Here is a 20,038-nt window from a genome sequence, read left to right on the forward strand (position 1 = left end):
AATTAAATTGTTAGGCATCTGTAAATAATACTTTCACCTGATGCACAGAAATAGACCAAAAAAAAAAAAAAGTCCCACCCCAGGGATCCAGTGTCACTGGCTGCACAGGGAACCCTCTGCAGCCCTTCTGTCATTGCCCTTGTTCATCCACTGGCCAGGAGTAGAAGGGCTGTCTCTGGGCACACACAATTCAGCAGTGGTACGGTCAGTGACTGATTCTCACCACTGCTGCTCTTGCTAGGGGTCTTGTGCTACTGGCCAGTACTATGGCCTATCCCATACCATGTATCTCAGGCCCTTAGACTAAACTGGGAGCCCCCTGTCATCTCTTAGGGCTGCCCTAACCCCCAGCCTGTCCTCCCTTATTTTCCCACAATTGCACAACTGAGAAAATTAAAATAGATCACAAGAGAAAAATAATACTTACAAATAAAAATTGATATCTGTCAAAACTACAAAAATTTATGCTTGCCAAGCCAAATTATAAAGAAATAAAAGTTCACAATTTGTATACATAATGAGAGAGAACATATATTTAGGATTGTTTTAAATAGATTTATTATTTGTGTTTGTATATGAAATGTTGATAAGATGTCATTGGGAAAAAACTACCTTAATAAAGTCTATCAGTCTGTTCATGTGCCTTGCCAAGGAATATAGGCACAGGAGTAATGTAACGTGTTGTGTACAACTAAGGCTCTGTAACAGAACAGCTGACAGATGTAAATGTGCCTGTCGGGTTATCATGTTGCAGGTGTTTCAGGAGTTAAGGCATCTTCAGTCTAGAGTCTATTCTGGTAAAATGTAACTGCTCAGCATGAGCCTAGTGTTGGATATGCTTATGTAATTGTGGAGTAATCATGGTTGTGTGTGTGTGTGCAAGAGACGTAGGCTGTGTCTAGATTACAGGGAATTGTCAACAGAAGTTTTTGTTGAAAGGTATCTTACAACAAAACTTCTGTCAACAGATCACGACCAAATTGCCAAGGGGATCACTCTTACAATCTGCTCTCTTGACAGAGAATGGCTGGACTGCCCAGCCGTTCTGTCGACAAAACGGCCAACCTGAAGCACAGCAGACAAGGCTGCCTGATATCTTGGAAACCCTGTCTGTTGACAGAGGGCCTCCCTGGAACATCTAGATCAGCTTTCTGTTGACAGAGGCATTATTTCTTGTGGTAAGCGGCATATGTCTGTTGACAAAGCTGTTGCATTTTGTCAACTTACAGTCGACAGAACCCCTTGGGAATATGGGCGCCAGTTTTGCCAACAAAACCCTCTAGTCTAGACATAGCCATAATCATATTGTGAGCGCAACAATTACAGTGCTGAAAAAGATCTGTTTGAGTTAGCACAGAACTTATATTGACAGGGCAGAAAAGTAACAGGAAAACAAGAAGCCAGTACATGTGCATAAGAAAAGATAACAAAAGCTCTAAATAGTCATGCTCGGCAGATCCTTTCTTGAGGCTCACAGCTCAGAGCCCTTTCTGCCTTTCAAAGGTCCTTCTGAGTTTTGCTATGTTCTGGTTTTCTGAACAGCAGACACTTGTCAGTCCTTTCAGAGGCACAGCAGCTTTTCTCCTGGTTGCTGCCCCTTCCTGTGATCATCTGTCCTTTCTCTCCATTCTGCTGGTGTTGGGTCTGTGAGTATATTTTTTTGGTAGAGCAAGGGTGAGCAAACTTTTTACATGGGGCTCCACTTTTCATCCCCACAATTAGCAGCACCCTCCACAACCCCCGTCTACTGTTATCCAAACCGATGGAAATTTTGGTTATGTTCATATGAAACACGTGTAAGAAAATAAGGATGTAGAATGTAAAAACTTGATTAATCGGTGCATATAAATGTAAATACACATATATGAAAACAGTAATACATTTCAACATTTTTAATGAGATGGATGAGCCTAAGACTCAGCAGCCTATTGTGCTGTGGTCTCCACCTTGTGAAATTTCATGCACCCCCAAGGGGGTCTGGCCCCCTCTTTGTGCACACCTGTGGTAGAGACTGAGCCAGAGGGGCTCATTAGCCTGCTACTGTTTGGGATGGAGGTATGCCTCATCACACACAGCAGAACACAGGGAAGCTAAAATTGTGTACTGAATTGTCCTGGAAGAGTATATGGTGGTGTTCCAATGAGATTCCCATGTGCAGGTAACTGATCATTGCTTGGTAGTTTTTTTCCTTAATAAAGATTTGTTATCCTGATCTACTGAAAGGTGACTTTGCATAACGTGTGTGTTCAAGTACAAATAACTGTGCTATCAGTTATAAAAGTCAGTTGACATGTGTATAGGGTAAAGATTGCTTCATGTAGTGAATGCACAAACTGGAAAATGTGTAAGAGCTGAGAAGTAATTAAAGTCAAGATTGCCCATTACCTTTGTTAAAGGAAAAGTTGTCCAGTAACAAAACTGAGGATTACTGTGTCAGTCTCTTGAGGTAACACTCCAGGCCTGTACACAGGGATTTCTCTGTGTGTGTGTGTGTGTGTGTGTGTGTGTGTGTGTATAAGCGAGCGAGCGAGCAAGCGCGCACACTTTTTTTTGTAAATATGGACCACTCGCCCACACAGCCAGCCTTTCTCCCCTCACCTTTGGCTCTCCAGCTGGGTCCTGTGCCTCCCCTCCCCTCCAGCTGGACTAACATATTGACAACATAGTGCCACATTTCAGGACAACTGCGTTTGTATTTCTACCTTGTGATCTAGCAAAGGAGTTCTCAGCCATCACTTTTCTTGGGTGGAGGTCTGCATCTCTCTTCTTCTTGACTGGGCTTTTTCCAGGATGCACAGGGAAAATGTTTTCAAAACAATAAAAGAACTTACACACATGGTATTAAGCTTATCGATGATCACCCCGATCCCTCAATTCCAGAAAGGGCTCTGTCAGTGGGACAGTCCTTCAAAATTTTTAAGGATTGGGAATCTGGGATCCCCCTTGGACAGAACGTCCTGTCTATTTTCTGGTCAGAACAAAGGGACTGAAACAGTTTAATGTCAGACTTTTCTTCCAGAAGTACATCTCTGTCATTTGATCTCTGGAGAAGCCATTTCAGATTAGCATTTGTGAGCCTCTCTGGAGTAGTTACAACATAAGTAAATTTGCCTGATCACACTCGTTTGTTCTTAATTTCTGAAGGGTTTTAGTCACCCTTTCACATGGAATTACCTACAGTCCCTGCCCACAATTACCTACAGTCCCTGCCCACAGTCTACACTAGCCCCAAACTTCGAAATGGCCATACAAATTGAATGGAATGCAATGGGAAATGCAAATTCCCGATGGGAATAAGGGGACTTCAAAGTAGGCAGGGTCCTTTCAAAAAGGAGCCCCGTTGGGACGAGCCGCGTGGCGGCGAGGCGCGTCAATTTCGAAGTGCTGTGGCCGCCCGCATGCTAATGAAGCGCTGAATATGCATTTCAGCGCTTCATTAGTAAACTTTGAAATGGCCATTTGCATGGCCATTTCGAAGTTTGGGGCTAGTGCAGACACGGCCTTGGTGTTACATTTCACTGGGACATTGTGTATCTTGAATCACCTTTTGACAGAACATTCAAATCAGTATAACGGGGTGCTACTGAAGCAGTAGAGGTAAGTATGTGTTGGGTAAAGTTAGACACCTAGCATTTCACTTTGGCAGTACGGAGAAAAGATCTTCAGAAATATAGACTCATATACTGAGCCCTTTTAAGGATTTTTGATTACCTCTGGGTAATATTGGGCTCTCTTGGGTAGAAAATAAATACTGTAGTTGGTAGTTCTGAAGCAGAACTGTTTTGTTTGTGCCAGGCCTTTTCCTGCTTAAAATATTTAAGACTCTAATATTAATTATTCCTAGGATTAAGCAAATGAATATGTACAATGTTCATTTATTGTTTTAAGTACCGGTGCTTATGGACCTGTTGGCTCAAAATTTCACTTCTGCTGTAGAGAAGGGAAAATGGCATTCTTCTTTGAGTGGTCCCCGTGGGTGCTCCACAATAGGTGTCGGGCTCGCCCGGCACCGCAGATCAGAATTCTTCTAGCAGTTTCTATTGGATTGCGCATGCGCCGACACGCGCCGCTCCTTGCACGCCCCCGGCCATGTGTGTGATCCGGTCCCCACCAGTTTCTTCTCAACCGCCATCAGCTGCAGACGGAATCCGCTCCGGCTAAAGCCAGAGACAGATAAGATAGTTGTTTTTTACGTGTAGTTCGTTTGTTTTCTTGCGGGCCGGTAAACCTGTACCCCCCTCGAAAACCGCTTCCGCCGTCGTGGAGTTTGGACTTGGTGCTCAGCACGCTATCGGGACCACCCTTCAAACCATTAGCCATGGTACCCCTCTGACTCCTTACGATGAAAACAACCTTCCTCCTTGCGATTACGTCAGCCCGCAGGGTGAGCGAGCTCGCGGCAGTGATGGCAATGCCACCATGCACAGTATTCTCAGAGGAGGCGGTAACCTTATGGTTACACCCAGCCTTCGTTCCAAAAGTTTCCTCAGAGTTCCATCTTAACGAACCAATAGTTTTACCCTCGTTTTACCCGAAGCCTCACAGCTCCAACAAGGAGGCGCGCCTACATCTCCTAGACGTGAGAAGGGCGTTGGCCTTTTACATAGACAGAACTAAGTCCTTCCGGAAAACGGACAGGTTTCTGGTGTCTCTCACTCCCAGGTCAAAAGGGGAAGGCCTCTCTTCACAGAGAATTTCAAAGCACATTGTGTCCTGTATAAAAATGTGCTATAAGCTTCGAAAGACCCCTTTGCTGGCCCCGCCTAGGGCTCACTCCACCAGGGCAGTGGCGGCGTCAACAGCCTTCTTCAAGGGCATCGCGTTAAAAGACATCTGTAGAGCGGCGACCTGGTCATCCTACGACACCTTCGCCAAGCATTATGCCCTGCATCAGGTATTCGAGGAGGATACCCGTCTGTCGACAGCAGTCCTCTTGGGGGCAAGCTGCACATGAATCGATTACCCACCTCCTTACTTGGGTTACTGCTGGGTAGTCACCTATTGTGGATCACCCATGGGGACCACTCGAAGAAGAAAGAGAAGTTACTCACCTGTAGTAATGATGGTTCTTCGAGATGTGTCCCCGTGGGTGCTCCACCACCCGCCCATCCTCCCCGCTTCGGATCTCTGTCTGTTGTTTTTCAGGAGCATCCGAGGCGGTTGGTCAAGGAACTGGCGGGGACCGGATCGCGCACATGGCCGGGGGCACGCAAGGGAGCGGTGCGCGTTGGCGCATGCGCGATCCAATAGAAACAGCTAGAAGAATTCCGATCTGCGGCGCCGGGCGAGCCCGACACCTATTGTGGAGCACCCCCGGGGACACATCTCGAAGAACCATCGTTACTACAGGTGAGTAACTTCTCTTTCAGCAGCCTTACCTTTAGAAACAGAGTTGGTCATTTCTTGTCATCAGATAACCTGAGGGACCAGTTTTAAAATCTATACAGTTTTTCTTTTTTGAGTAGTTTGGGTATCTAACAGTGTTTTTGTGAGTGGACAGTAGAAAGATTTGAATAGTGCTAAAAATTAAAAAATCACTATGGAAATAGATTCATTAACCCATGGTATACAGTTACACTGTGTTTGCATTTTTAACTTCTGTGACTTACCAAACAGGAAAGAAGCATTAATCAATTGAAAATCCTGGTCCTGCACGCAAGAAAAGTACATTGAAATCAAATGAGCCATTGTGAAACAAAGGATAAAAACTTACCTGATTCCTCCCCTTGACCCAATGGAGAGGAAACAAATGAAAACTCTTGTCTTATCAGTTTGAACTGTAGGGGAAGAGAATAACAATCCCAGACAAGAAAGAACTGAATCACTGCACTGGTTAGAATTTGGAGAGGGCGATATTTCTAAGTGTAAGCAAGGGATTCCCAAGGTGCTTGGCCTAGGTTAGCTCTGTAGGCATCCTTCAGTCTGCATAGACTATGGATCGTGCCCATTATAGTTTCAATTGAGGGCTTCATTTACAGCGTCTACTGTGACTATGAAGACCCACACGAGAGTGACAGTCCTTGCTGCATCTCTTGCAGATGTGGTGGGTGTCTGGCAAGTCCTTATTGTGCTTTCTGTGTGCTCGCTTCTCCTCTGTTAGCTGTCTGATCCTCATCTCACCCTTCTGAAGGCCCTTGTGTAGCCCCTGCCTCCATCTGCTGCGGTCATCTGCTAGTTCTTCCCAGTTGTCCAGCTTGATGTCTACCTCTCTGAGGTCTCTCTTGCAGACATCTTTGTAGCGCAACTGGGGGCGTCCGGGAGGTCTTTTGCCAGAGGCTAGCTCACCATACAGGATGTCTTTTGGAATCCTTCCATCATTCATCCTGTGGACGTGGCCAAGCCGGCGGAGCTGACGCTGCCTGAGGAGGGTGTGCAGCTTCTCCGCCTTTTGGCTAAGATCAAGGTTAGCTCTAGGGGGCATTGAAAGCATAGAAAACTGGCAACCATTTATAGTACCTTTTGGAACCCAAGACTATGTCTAAATAAGTAATGCTAGAAAATCGCATTCACACAGCCACAGCATTGCACAATGGCATATTCTCATTCACAGCCACAGTTCACAGCCACGGCCCTGCAAAAGGAGCGTTCACATAAGATGATAATAGTGAGCTCCTCCAGGCAGAGAACACCTCCCCCCCATGGCCTCCTGGACACATTTGGGGAAGCCCCCACCCCAGAACCAGTGTCCCACCCAGGGGAACAGCAGCCCATGACGAGGATGACACGTCATTCCTGCCCACTGAGGGGAACCTCATCATCGGTCTGGAGTTGGGGCCCCTCCTCCAGCCAGGGTACCTCCAGGGCCTTGCCTGACTATTTCGAGGTACCTGCCAGTGAGTACCCTGCAAGGCACACACCCCAAGGTATGGGTGGCATGTGAGGGTGGGGTATTCTGTGAGCCCCACCGGGCCGGCTCAGCTCAGCTGGGATGTCACCCCGCAAACCCAACACCTACACATGTATGCGAGGTGTCGTGTTCCACCTGGTCCGACCGCACAGCTGCAGGGCCTAGGCACCTGCCTGTTGCCAGTCCCACTGGAGTCCAACAGGGCCTCAGGGCCCTGGGAGAGTGCTGCCTGCCCCTAATAGGGATGGGGGTTGTACAGCCACACAGCCAAGGGCCTGACCCCAGACACACCACTGCGGGCTGCAGCCCTCCACTGGCAGGCATGTCTGCAGGACACAGGTAGCATCCGCACCCATGGACAATGCCTCAAGCTGCATACATGCAAGGAACGGGGGGTGGGAGGCCCCAAGAGCTGTATGGAGGGAAGGACTCACTGTCTCTCCTCCTTGTCTCCCTTCCAGCTGGACAGTCGGAGGGCCAGGCCAAGCCCACATCTCTGCCAGGGGCCAGCCAGCCCTTAGGAGGCTGGTCCCATGGCCACACCTGTCACTCCCAGTCCCTTGCCCACCGTGCCTTGTCAGCCTGCTGACACTGCTCCATTATATCAGCCACCTGCCTGAGGGCCCCTGGTCCTCCTCAGCTCGGCGACAGGCCCTCTGTCCACAGGGCCACCTGCACCACTGTGGAGCTGCGCTGCATCCCATTGCAGGTGGTCCTGCAGGCATGCCCAGCTCCAGCCCCAGCCCTGGGAAGATCTATAGCTGTAACCGGAGCCAGGCACACCCACAGAGCTACCGGTGCCAGGATGCAGCGCAGCTCGATAATGGTGTGGGTGGCCCTGTGGACAGAGGGCCTGTCACCGGGATGAGGAGGACTGGGGCCTTATAATGGAGAGGCGTCTGCAAGCTGACGAGGCGCGGTGGGCAGGGGACTGGGAGTGGCAGGCAGGGACATGGGACCAGCTGATGTCCTGCCTAGACACTGCCACTGGGATCGTTTAGTTTAGTGAAGAGAAGCCTGATGTAAGTTGTCCAGTATGGAAAAACTTGCTATAAAGAGAAGGGTGATAAATTGCTCTCTTTAGCCATGAGGATGGGATAAAAATAATGGTTTTAAATTGCAGCAAGGGAGACTTAGAGTAGATATTTCCTAAATGCAGGGGTAGTTAAGCACTTGAACAAATTACCTAGAGAGGCTTTTAAGAACAGGTTAGACCACCACCTGTCAGAGAGGGTTTAGATAACACTTAATCCTGCCTCAGTGTAAGGGACTAGAATCAGTGACCTATTGAGTTCCCTTTCAGGTCTCCATTTGCTATTCTGTGATTGTGAACATCAGAGTCTCTTATCTGAGGGAAATGAAGATTGTACCTTAGGTAGAGAGTGGCAGAATTAGAGAAGTAAGTCAATCAAAACACATCACAGCAGACACAGCATTGACATTTACCTGTGCCTAGAACTCAGCATTTTTCTAGAGTCTATTAAAAATGAGTCATGCAAACATTTAAAATACTAACCTAGGTGCCATGGACCGCGACATTGACTACATCAAGAGAGGAGAAATCAGGTCAGTACAGTCAGGTAGGATGTGGCCCATTGTCAGTAGTTAATCTCCTCCTCCACATTAAAACAACAATTGGATGGTCAGAACTTTTGGTTGTCACCCAACTGGGATATAGACCAGCTGCTCAAATCTTCAAGTCTCTGTATCCCAACCTTACCAATCTCTTGATGCATCCCTGTCCTGACTATGCAGACTCCACATTTGGGTTCTGCAAATGGACTACAATAATAATAATAATAATATAAGAAGTGTATGATAGCAGAGTTGATTTTTTAAAAATAAAGTGGCATGGATAATAGTATAAGCAGATAGGTAATTTTTACAAGAACATGTGGTCTTAATGTAAATACCTGAAAGCCTGAAAAAATGACACAGATTTCTATTTTAAGTAAATTGTTATTGCTTTTTAGAGAAATAGATACTGTTCTTACAGATAAAAGGAAGAACAGGGAAAGGTCACAGGACTCTCAATTATATAGTTTAAAGAAATACATGTGGGGTAGATTTGATAGCACCATACATTGAAATGATAAGACGAAGGGAAATTTTTTCCAGGTTGCCCAAGAATGCTTTATAAGAAGTTAACAGCCTCAAGCAAAGAAGGGGACATCTAGAACAACTATAATAAAAACATTTCTAACAGAGCAAGTTGACATTGAAGCATTCTGTCAAGAAAGCAACATTGAAGCACCATCACTGGAAATGTTCAGAAAGAGATTAGGTAACACTGTCAACAGAATAGTCAGTGCAGACATGAGTTATTGCTGGGATAATTTGGGATATGGGTGTAACAGTCTCGATCTCTGTGTTTGCCCCATTTTTCAAGACTATGATACATTTTTTGCAAACTATGCCTTGTAAGTTACCATCTGAAAACTCACACTGTCCTGGTAAAATATGAGTGGCAACATAATAGCTAAAGTTAGAAGATTCTGCTCTATGATGTTACTAAGACATATTCCATAGCTGAGGAAGCAACCACAAAACATTTTCCCCAAAGACAAAAAGCAAACTGTCACCTGTTTAAGTGATGAGCTTTCATGGGACAGATCCACTTCTTCAGATCATAGCCATACTGGAACAGACTCAATATTTAAGACACAGAGAACCAAAAATAGTAATCAAGGTTCACAAATCAGGAAAAACATTATCAAGGTGAGCAAATCAGAGAGTAGAGGGGCAGAAGGTGGCTGCGGGGGAGTCAAGAATTAGATTTTATTAGTCTTTAAAGTGCCAGTGGACTGCTTTTTTGTTTTCATAGTATATAGACTAACATGGCTTTCTCTCTGTTTGTGTTTAAGTGGCCATTCTTTTGGTAAGAAAAAAGTATGAATGAGAAATTTGCATCTTGGCAAAGAAATAGCTAGAGTTTCCCATCCCAATATGCTTTCTGTCTCCTGAACCTGGAGATGGTTTTAGAAGAGGAAAAGGTATAAGAATGGGGAACAGACGCTCCAATGCATCTCTCCCTTCATATTTGTGCACAGCACTTGGAGGACAAAGGAGGCATCTTTGGACTGGGGGAGATCCTGGCAGAAAGGAATTCAGCCTGTAGGACTGCTAGAACATGTAATGAGAGGGACATGTGCTTTGAATTCAAGTCTTAAGTTAGGTATTAGTTGAGTTTATTTTTATTTAAACTAATTCTGACTTTATGGCTCATTACTTACAATCACTTGCAATCTCACTTTCTGTGGTTAATAAACTTGTTTCATTGTTTTATCTAAACTGTGTGCTTGGATTGAGATGTTTGGGAAACTGTTTGATAAAACGGGTTTTGTGCATATCATAGAATCATGGAAGTTTAGGGTTGTAAGAGACCCCAGGAGACCAACCTCAACTAAATCATCCTGCTGCAGCTTTGTCAAGCTGGGTCCTAAAAACCTCTAGGATGGAGGTTCCAGAACCTCCCTAGGTAACCCATTCCAGCATATTACCATCCTCCTAGTGAAATAGGTTTTTTTCTAATATCCATTCTAGACTTCCCTCACTGCAACTTGAGACCATTGCTTCTTGGTCTGTCATCTGCTGAAAATAGCCTGACTCCATCCTCTTTGAAACCCCACTTCAGGTACTTGAAGGCTGCTATCAAATTTTCTCCCATTCTTGTCTCCTGCAGATTAAAGAAGACCACTTCCCTCAGCCTCTCCTCATAAATCATGCTCCCAAGACCCCTATTAATTTTTGTTGCCATCTGCTGGAAACTCTGCAATTTGTCCACATTCTTCCTGTAGTGGGACCCCCCCAAAATTAGACACAATACTCCAGATGCATTTTCTATTAATAGAGGAAAGATTTTCTATGAGCTTGTATTGTCCAGAAGAGAGGTGAACAGTATAAGTTACAGATTTCTGGGTGAAAGTCTGAGACTCAGAATTTGCTGCTGTTACTCTGCATTGCAGTTCATGAGTGTCTGGCTATAGCACTTTCATACTATAATGGGGTGTAACTTACATTCTTGAGGCTGTTTGTGAGGAGACCGGGAGTAGTAACTCTCATAGCAAAGCTGTATAAATGGCACTCCAGGTTGGAGAAATGAGGGGACACAGTTGTTCTTTGGTCCAAATTGCATGATTTCACAGTGGGTTATACAAAAATCAGTGCACACACTGGGTCCCCCCTTCTTCCTAGCTGTTTGGGAGGATGGAGCAGCTGATATGCCTATAAAAGTGTCATTTGCTTTTAAGTGTCTCCTTGCTTTTCTGCTGAGAAAGAGAAGGAATATGTTTTTCTTGCTCACTCAGAGTGGTCAGGAGGGACACTTTGCATCTCGCATTTTCTACACCAGAAAATCCATTTAGCTGAACCCAAATTGGGGGTACTCACTCTGAGGCTTTGTCTACATGGACAGCCTCTGTTGTCACAACTGGGCTTTTGTCAACAAAACTTGCCAAGCGTTTACATGGTTAAAGCGCTCTGTCGAGAGTTTGTCAACTCAGCTGTTCAGTTAGCAGCTTTATACCTCTTCCCATTCAGGTATAACACCCCTGTTGACAGTATTTTGTCGACAGAGTGCCTGTGTAGACAGTTCTGTTAACAGAGTGGGTCCTCCATGGCAGCCGGCATCTGGAGCTGGGAGATGCCCTCACCACAGCCAGTGCGGCTCTATGGTCAGCACTCCCACACACCCTTAAAGCAACAGGGCTCCAGGAAGCCCTGTGCAGGAAGCTGGGGGCATGGGTGCATGCTGGCTGCATGTGCTCAGTCACACACCCCAGCAGCCACTACCCCCACAGTCAAAAATGGCCAAGGCCACCCAGGATCTCCGTGGCCCCTCTCAAGAACCCTGGGAGACATCCCAGGAGCCCACTTGGGGGACTCGCAAGTGGGCCCCTTCGTGGTCCAGCGCTGAGGTCATGGACTTCCTGGCCCTCTGGGCTGACAAGCCCCTGGTGCTCGACCCCAGTGCCAAACGCCGCAATGCCCCTGGCTACAGGCGCATAACAGACACCCTGGCACAGTGCGGTCTCCCTGAACACACCCTCGAACAGGTGTGTGCCAAGGTGAAGGAGCTGCACCAGGGCTATGTGTGAGCCAGAGACACCCGCTGCCGCGCAGGAGCAGGGGTGCCCTCCTGCCCCCACGAGGAAGCCCTGCATTGGATGCTGGGGGAAGATGATGATGGGGCGCCAGGCTGGGAGATGATGGACACCAGCGAGGCGGTCACCCTGACACACGGACCTGGGATCCTCTCCAGAGCCACAGGATGACCCACTCTCCCACCCTGACTCTAGCCAGGGCATGCTGATCATTGACCAGTCCTCTGGCCCCTCCAGAGCTACAGCTTCAGCATGGCCATCTCCAGAGCTGTTCTTGGCCCCCTCCGGTGAGTCCCCCATAGGGAGTGTACACCAGGTTGGGGGGAGGAGGAGACAGGGCGCACCATGGGCTCCAACTCCCTGGCCAGGCACCTGTGCCAGGCATCCATGGGGGTGTCCCACCTGGGCCCCGCTTGCAGCCCTACAATGAGCCACATGACGCTCAGGGCCCCAGGTGGGAGAGGCTGTGTGCCCTGGCTATGCCCAACTCTCGCACCCCACCTCAGTATGTGGCCTCCTGCTATGGAGCACAGCTGCAGGCGATGGCCAGCAGCAACCCCTCTGAACGGTGCTGTGAGCTGCATATATGTGAGGGTAGGTCCTGGGGAGGCCCTGGATGCACCTGGTGCACCTGCCATCCCCAGACAAGGACTACTTGGTGGCCAGCACCCACTTGTAGGGCACCAGCCCATGGGGCTGGCCTGACAGTGGGCTGTGATCAGGCCTCTGCCCATGACACCAGTGTCCCCGTCCAACAGAGCCCGCTGTCCAGGGGGCATGGGCGCACACAGCCTGGGCAGGCCTGGGGTGGGGGCTGCTGCTCACAGGAGGGGGAGGGCCCACAGAGGCTGTGCTGTGAGATGAAATCAGCACTCTCCCCCTTCCCTCCCCACAGTTGCACTGTCCAGGGCCTGGGCCAGCCCCACTGCCCAGCCAGGCAGTCCCTCTGAGGTGCCTGAGCCAGTGGGATCTGGACCAACATCGCCCATGGACGACACGCCACTGTCCTGATGTGCGCCTGTGGCCCAAGGGTCTGTTGCCATGTGGTAGGTGATGGCTACTGGAGGTAGGCAGCCGTCACCTGGGAGCAGACTGCCATCACCCAGAAGCAGCTGCAGATGGACCAGGAGCGAATGCAGGCAGAGCAGGAATGGCAGCAGAGCTGGGTGTAGTTCTCAGAGCTCTGGCTAGCCCAAGCGGACCGCACCTTGGACTTGAAAAACCATGAGGAAGAAGGGTGCTTTCGAAAGCGGGGCTTCCTTTCGAATGAACCCCGTCTACACGGCTGTTTTGGCTTTTGAAAACAGCTCTTCCAGAAGTGAGATCCTTCAGGTGTATGCAAATAAGATGCAAGATACTTAAATCCATACCTCATTTGCATTTCCAATCAGCCACATTTGCATGTCCTTCAGAGGGCAGTGTAGACATAGCTACAGGCATTAGTCTCTACAATTTTTCTCACCAGGCACGTAGGAGCAATTATTGCACGTATGTGGCAAAGTCACATGGTTTTCAAGCTTCGTTTTCCTGTAACAGCAACACCTGATGCATGCTGTGATCACCTAAGGAGAATTGCTTGGGACTTATTGTGAAGGTCCTGAATATTCTGAGGTAAAGGAGGCCTGCAGTCTTTGTCAAAACCAGAACAACTGGCTGGAAATTCTATAGTTGTCTTTGACAAATAACAACAAGACAACTTGTGGCACCTTATAGACTAAAAGATATTTTGGAGCATAAGCTTTCGTGGGCAAAGACCCACCTCATCAGATATAAATAATAAAATAATAAAATAATAAATAATAAAATGTAGACCAAACCCAAGCTGTTTGTTTTCCTAAGTCTGCAGATAGCCTGTCCCAATAGCTCTGAAAGAAGTGTGAAATGTCCCCTTTTTTCTCAGTGTATTCTAAACTCTGAACCCTCAAAATGCTTATTTAAAATATCAGCACTTCTGTTGCTCGTGTTTTTAGCAGAAATATCCCACTAATACTAGCATAAAGGTGTGTTTGCTAATACAGCTTTTTTATATATATATAGAATATGCCCTGATATACTCATTGTTATTCATTGTATTTTGAGGTGTTTCTGGCATTACAATATGGATTTCTCCTTGGCTTCTTTTTCTAGTTAGTTTATTACCTCAGAATTTGTTATTTGAAAGGTTAGTGCAAATTTGGAGAAAAATTTGTCATATAATCTACTGCCTCCACTCAGTAATTTGTCTTTTAACTTTGCCTCTTATGTGTCCATCCACATACACAGCACTCAGTATGTAGTTATTTTTTGACAGAAGAGAGTATGATATCTGATATTTCTTGGAGATGGAAATATTCTTTGTGTGGTGCTCTGTTGATGTTTGGTCTCTTTGGGGGAGTTAATTAATTAGAAGAATCATTACAGAACAAACCATGAGATTTATAAAAGGAATTCTGATTCCTTTTATAAATTAAAAAAATTACTGGATTGATATTAGCAACTGAATAATTATGGTGATCCTTCTGTGTATGGAAGTCTCTTAGGTTACATTTTGTTTCCTAGATATATATATATTTTCTCATTACAGATTCCAAGCATGTGTTTATTTTGCATCTGCCTTTCAAGCTATCTCATGTGGCATCCATTACTTGTCTTCCGTATTCATGGCTGTTACTCCTAAGTTTGTATGCAGTGTCCCTGGAAATGTGACTAGTGTACTGTCTGACAATTCCTCTAGTTCAAGAATAGAGGATGTTTGGACACTGTGGACATCAGCAAAACGTTACATTGTGGTCCAGCTGGAAAATGGAGAAATTTGGGAACTTGACCAGTGCAGCAGGTCCAAGCGGGAAGGCAGTTTGTATCTTGCATATGAATATAGTGGCAACAAGTCTGTTTTTCCTTGTTCTGATGGATATATCTATGACCACACAAAGTGGAAGAGCACCATTGTTACAGAATGGGACTTGGTCTGTCACCGGGAATGGCTTGCAAAATTAATTCAGCCCACATTCATGCTTGGAGTCCTGATTGGAGCAGTGATTTTTGGTGATATAGCTGACAGGTACAGTGTCATCCTCTTAATACTGTAGCTTGAGAGTGTGTATGTGCCTAAATGCTTTGCCCTTCTATGAGATATTAATTTAAAAGTGGTTTCATCTAATGCTGTTTTATTAATGTGTTCTTCAACAGAACTTATATTATTTGTCTAGCTCTGTGTTTTTTGTAATTTGTGTTTTTCTATCAGAAAATTTAAAAAAACCTGTTGACAAATTTTTTAAAATGTTCTGCTTTAGATCAAATGTAGGTTCTGGTTCTTCAAGCTACCCAGCATGGGTGCAACCTAGCAACTAAGCAAGCTTTTTGCAGGACCAGGGTCAGAGTGGGTTTCCCTAGTAAGAGTTCTCCATCCCCCTTACCCATTCTCCTCATCTTATAATGAAAAGAGAAATGCTTGTGATCGATATGATGAATATGTAGAGCTGTGCCATAGTGTCCTTACTATGACCTGTGTCCTTACTACTACTTTATGGGACTGATGGAAAGATTCTGGTATTTGAATCAGGTCCTGTTTTTGTAAAACTAAAAATCTACTATATTTTTACCATAATTCGTTTACTTGTTCATTTATTTGTTTGTTTTTTGCATTTCCGCCTGTATGAAGGAAGAAAATAGACCAATCGTTTTCACTTTCTTGTTAGTTTCACTTCCTCTTGCAGTAATATAATGATGAAATGTTTTAGTTGTAAACATATTATGGAAATGCATAAAGAAGAGCTTATTTTTCCAGCTGGATTTTATAAAAGTATGGAACTGGTTGTCTTAATCTAAGGTTTTGTAAAACTTTCTTTAATACCAAACCTGAATCTAGAGTCTAAATTGAATGGACAGGGTCCCTTTAAATTGCTTATGATATTTTTGAATTAATATGTAGACCTAGATAATGACATTGTAGTCACATAACTCTCAGTTGCATTAACTCAAGATCTAACCATCTATTTAAGAGAATAAACATATTGTATTTTGTGGAGTTATAACAAAAAGTTGTACAGCTGAAAGTTATTACTATTTGACAGCTTTTGACTGGTGGGAAATCAGTTGGTATTTTCAGTACAATTTCAAGTAAACAGATGTTCTAGTAAACAGATGTGGTAAGCATGACCACAGCTGGCGCTAATTAGCATATCTGCTAAGAATCTTGGCAGTCTTGGCTAAGAATTTCCTCCGTTCTTCTAGGGCCTGGTCTATAGTACATAGGTTGCTATATAGCGTTTTACATCAACCTAATTATGTCAGATTAAACGCTATCACTTTGTCCCATCAGTGTAAGTGCCTGACTAATTGGTATCTTAATGCCAGTTCCATGAGAGGTATAGGGCTTATGTCAGTGTAGTTAGGGTGTGCAGACACAGCCATGCTTGCAGGGGCTGTTGGCTGTCTTATCAGGTTCAGGGCTCTGTGCTGGAGGTACAAAAACATAGAGCCCAAGCTACATTTTGAGAGGCCAAGAGAGAGTATTAGTTATTGCGTGCTAGCCTGTGCTGGACCAAGTTAAGTAGTCGTTACTTAAAATAAAATGTCTAGGAAAGAGAGAAATAGACTAGAGTGAATCTGTGCAAAATGGCATATTACAGATGCAGATGTGAAACTTAAAGCTAAATATGAACATGCGTAGTGGCCTTTACTAGGGAGACTTTCCTTACAATCACAGAGTTAGATGAGGCTCCATTTTATCAGTATTACTTTAAAATTGGTCACCGTGATAGGGACAGAAAAATAAGTTTTCCCTCACCTAGAAAGGAATGTATCAGAGCTCAGAATCGAACCTGGAGCTATTATGGTAGAGCAGTGCCCGAAATACAGCACTAGGAATACTTTTTTGATTTACTATAATTCTTATTCATAAGATTTCCTGAGTTGCCATTGAGTTAGTCCTTTTGTGACATGCCACTCCATTGTTCACTATCTGTGTTTGTTCGGCTTCTTCCCTCATCTTGTGTGTGTCTTATCTATCCCCATTATAAACTCTTTGGCTATGTCTACACCGGAAGCATCTGTCGACAGGGTAATCTCGACAGAACCTCTGTCAACACACTGCATCTACACACAACTTGCTATGTGGACAGAGAGCTGCCAGACTGTACTGCCCTCTGGTGCCAAAAAGCAGAATGGCAGCTCTACAAAGAGGGCTGTCAGGCAAGCGGAAGTCCTCTTTGTCAACAGAAGTGTTTAGCCTGCACTTTTGTCGACAGTACTCTATCCGGAGATCGTTGTGCCTCACGTTTTTGAGGGATAATACTGTAGAGGAAGTGCAGAGTTCTGTCAAGGGCTCTTTTGTCAACAGAATGCATTAAGTGTGGGCGCTCCCTGAGTTGTGTCAACAGAACGCCCCTTCTGTCTACAAAATGCTCTAGTGTAGACCCAGCCTTTGCTATAGGGATCCTCCACAGATCTCTGTGTGTACAGTGCCTAACACACTGGGACCCTATTCTTGGTTGGCCCTCAGGCACTCTCTTAATAAACATGATTGATAATAATAAAATAATCATGATGTTTTTATTATAATATGCAGAGTGGGAAGACGGTATATAATATGGTTCACAAGCACTGGTCAGTTCTTATTTGGCATTGCGGTGGCATTCACTTTTGACTACTACAGCTTTGTGATCCTACGTTTTCTCCTGGCTATGGTAAGTATAGATGCTTATCCTAATTCTTTTCAAATGCTGTTTTGCAATCTTCCTCATGAAAGCCCTCCAGAATTTCTCCCTGTTCCTTCCCTTCTCCAGTTTTTAAAAGCCCCACAATATTCTCTTTTGCAAAGGAGGGAGATTCCAAATACTTCTTTTTATTCTTCACCCTTTCCATGCCCTTTCTCTTTGTATTAACCAGAAAGGGTGCATGTGAAGCAGTATTTTGTGCTGCGTTCATCAGGAGCTGCTGCTGCTGCTTTTAACTCTGTCTCAACTCCAGCTAGACTGGTAGTCAGGTGAGAGAGGAAGTTTGAGAAACAAACTCTGGATCTTGCATTGCAGCTCGCAGTGCACTATTATTCAGGGTGCATTACTACAGACAGACTTGATTTTTGTTAAAATAAGGAAACCTGTAGTAGTTGTGGTTTTACTTAGCTATGTTCATTGATAGGGGATAGTTGTTCTTTTTTTTCATGTGCATCTTTTCTTTAAACATCTAAAATTTGGCTGCATATATGTGTAAACTGACTTGAAAAGCATTCTTGTGCATATTTCTGCATATGTAGTTTTTTTTAGCACCCAATTTCAAATTGCTACTCTACTGTCAAAGGGATATGTTTTGTGGGCTTTTCTTTTAGAATGCTGTGTTTGACTAATGAGGAAGATGGTGAGAAATGTATTAAAAGGGGTTTAAAATAGTTTAGACATCAGAAGGGAAAGTTCACCCGAGTATAAAGCATCAAACCGCATTTTCTTGTTGCTGGCAAAGCACAAAACAAGAAGGGTCCTCTTAGACTCCAGAATTCACTTCCCTCCTTTGCCTGCCAGAGTTTAGATTGTATTCACTACAAGGAATGCTGCAAAGCTGATCTTTTCTCATGGGCCTTGAAAGCCTGTTGCAGTGAGATGGAAAGAGTATAATTAGTGCCAGGGCTTGCCGTGGCTGAATCCTGGCCCCTCTAGGCTTGGCAGTTCATAGGCCCAGCATCTCTGGGCTTACTGCATCAGTGGTGAATTTGAAAAAAAAATTATTTTGAGCCTTGGCACCTCTGCCACTACATATTAAGTATGATCAGTGATGTCAACAGAAGTCTCTCTGGTGGTTTCACTGGGGGTTGGCTGAGGTTTGAGGGCAGTTGAGGCAGTTGAGGATATGCAAGACTACGTCTACATGAGATGCATTTTCTGGCAAAGCTGGGTTTTTGTCAGGAAAAAAACATTGAGTGTCTACATGCAAAATGCGCTGTGTTGACAAAAAACTGTCACATCTGTTAGCAGCGTTATACCTCTCTCCATTCAGGTATAACGCCTCTCTCGACAGTGTTCTGTTGACAAAACAGCCATGTAAATGCTCCATGGCCCTTTTGTCGACAGACAGGGCTTCTGGTTCACCGGGCAGGCCTGTTTGCAGACCTTCTGGTCAGCTGTTCTGTCGAGTGGGCGGGGCAGTCTGACTGCTTTCTGTCAACAGAGTGGATTGCTCTTTTGGTCTGCTTTTATGTGTAGACGCAATATGTCGACAGTAGTTTTGCTGGGAAATCCCTTCCGACAGTGACTTCTATCGACAGAGACTTCTTGTGTAGATGTAGCCCTAGAGATTGAGGCTGCTTCTACACTCACCCCCTCCTGTCAGAGAGGGTATGGTGATGAGGCAATTCGAAGCAGGATAGTGAGGTGCTAATGTGCATATTCAGTGCCTCGTTAGCATAATGGCAGCTGCGTGAATTTCAAAGTGCGAACTTCGAATTGCAGGTTGACAGTGTAGATGGGGCAGCTTTGAAATAAGCACCCGACTTTGACATTCCCTTACTCCCACAAAACTATGCTAGTGAGGTGCTGAATATGCACGTTAGCACCTCATTAGCGTGCTTTGAATTGCCTCGTTACCATGCCACCTCCAATGGGAGGGGGCAAGTGTAGAAGCAGCCTGAGACTCTTATCAGACAAGCAGACCCTGCAAAAGCAGAGAACCCCACTGAAGTCAGCGAAGGTCTGAAGAGGCCTAAGTATCTGGTCACAGGGATCCACTTGCAGGACTGGGGCTTAGAAACACAAATCAGTAGAAGCATTCCAGCCACCTTTGCTGTGTGCAGGAACAGATCCAACAGGATGATTGAGAGGGTCAAGTATAATGCATGTATATACAGTATTTTACTTTTGTTTGGGTGTTTATTGATGGAGTTTTTATAACTGGAGGTTTGATACATCAAAATATTGTATGGGAAGCATCTTTCGATTTTCTAATTTGTTTTTTTTTTATATGTTTTGAGGTGCCTAAAACACTAGATGTGTACCAGAGAAATAGAGATCAGTACATTCAGGCTATGTCTACACTAGCCCCAAACTTCGAAATGGCCATGCAAATGGCCATTTCAAAGTTTACTAATGAAGCGCTGAAATACATATTCAGCGCCTCAATA

The 20,038-nt window shown here is 45.2% G+C and overlaps 1 protein-coding gene across 1 annotated transcript in view; it reads left to right on the top strand.

Moving 5' to 3' along the window:
* Positions 1–20,038, top strand: part of SLC22A16 (solute carrier family 22 member 16) — a 49,111-nt gene that overhangs the window by 14,143 nt on the left and 14,930 nt on the right. Inside the window, exons 2-3 of the mRNA XM_074990747.1 lie at positions 14,513–14,989; positions 17,498–17,615. Coding sequence (XP_074846848.1) covers positions 14,513–14,989; positions 17,498–17,615 — 595 coding nt within the window. The remainder of the gene's footprint in view (positions 1–14,512; positions 14,990–17,497; positions 17,616–20,038) is intronic.

The sequence above is a fragment of the Carettochelys insculpta genome, chromosome 3 (genome assembly GCF_033958435.1).
Source record: "Carettochelys insculpta isolate YL-2023 chromosome 3, ASM3395843v1, whole genome shotgun sequence".
Taxonomy (NCBI): Eukaryota; Metazoa; Chordata; order Testudines; family Carettochelyidae; genus Carettochelys; species Carettochelys insculpta.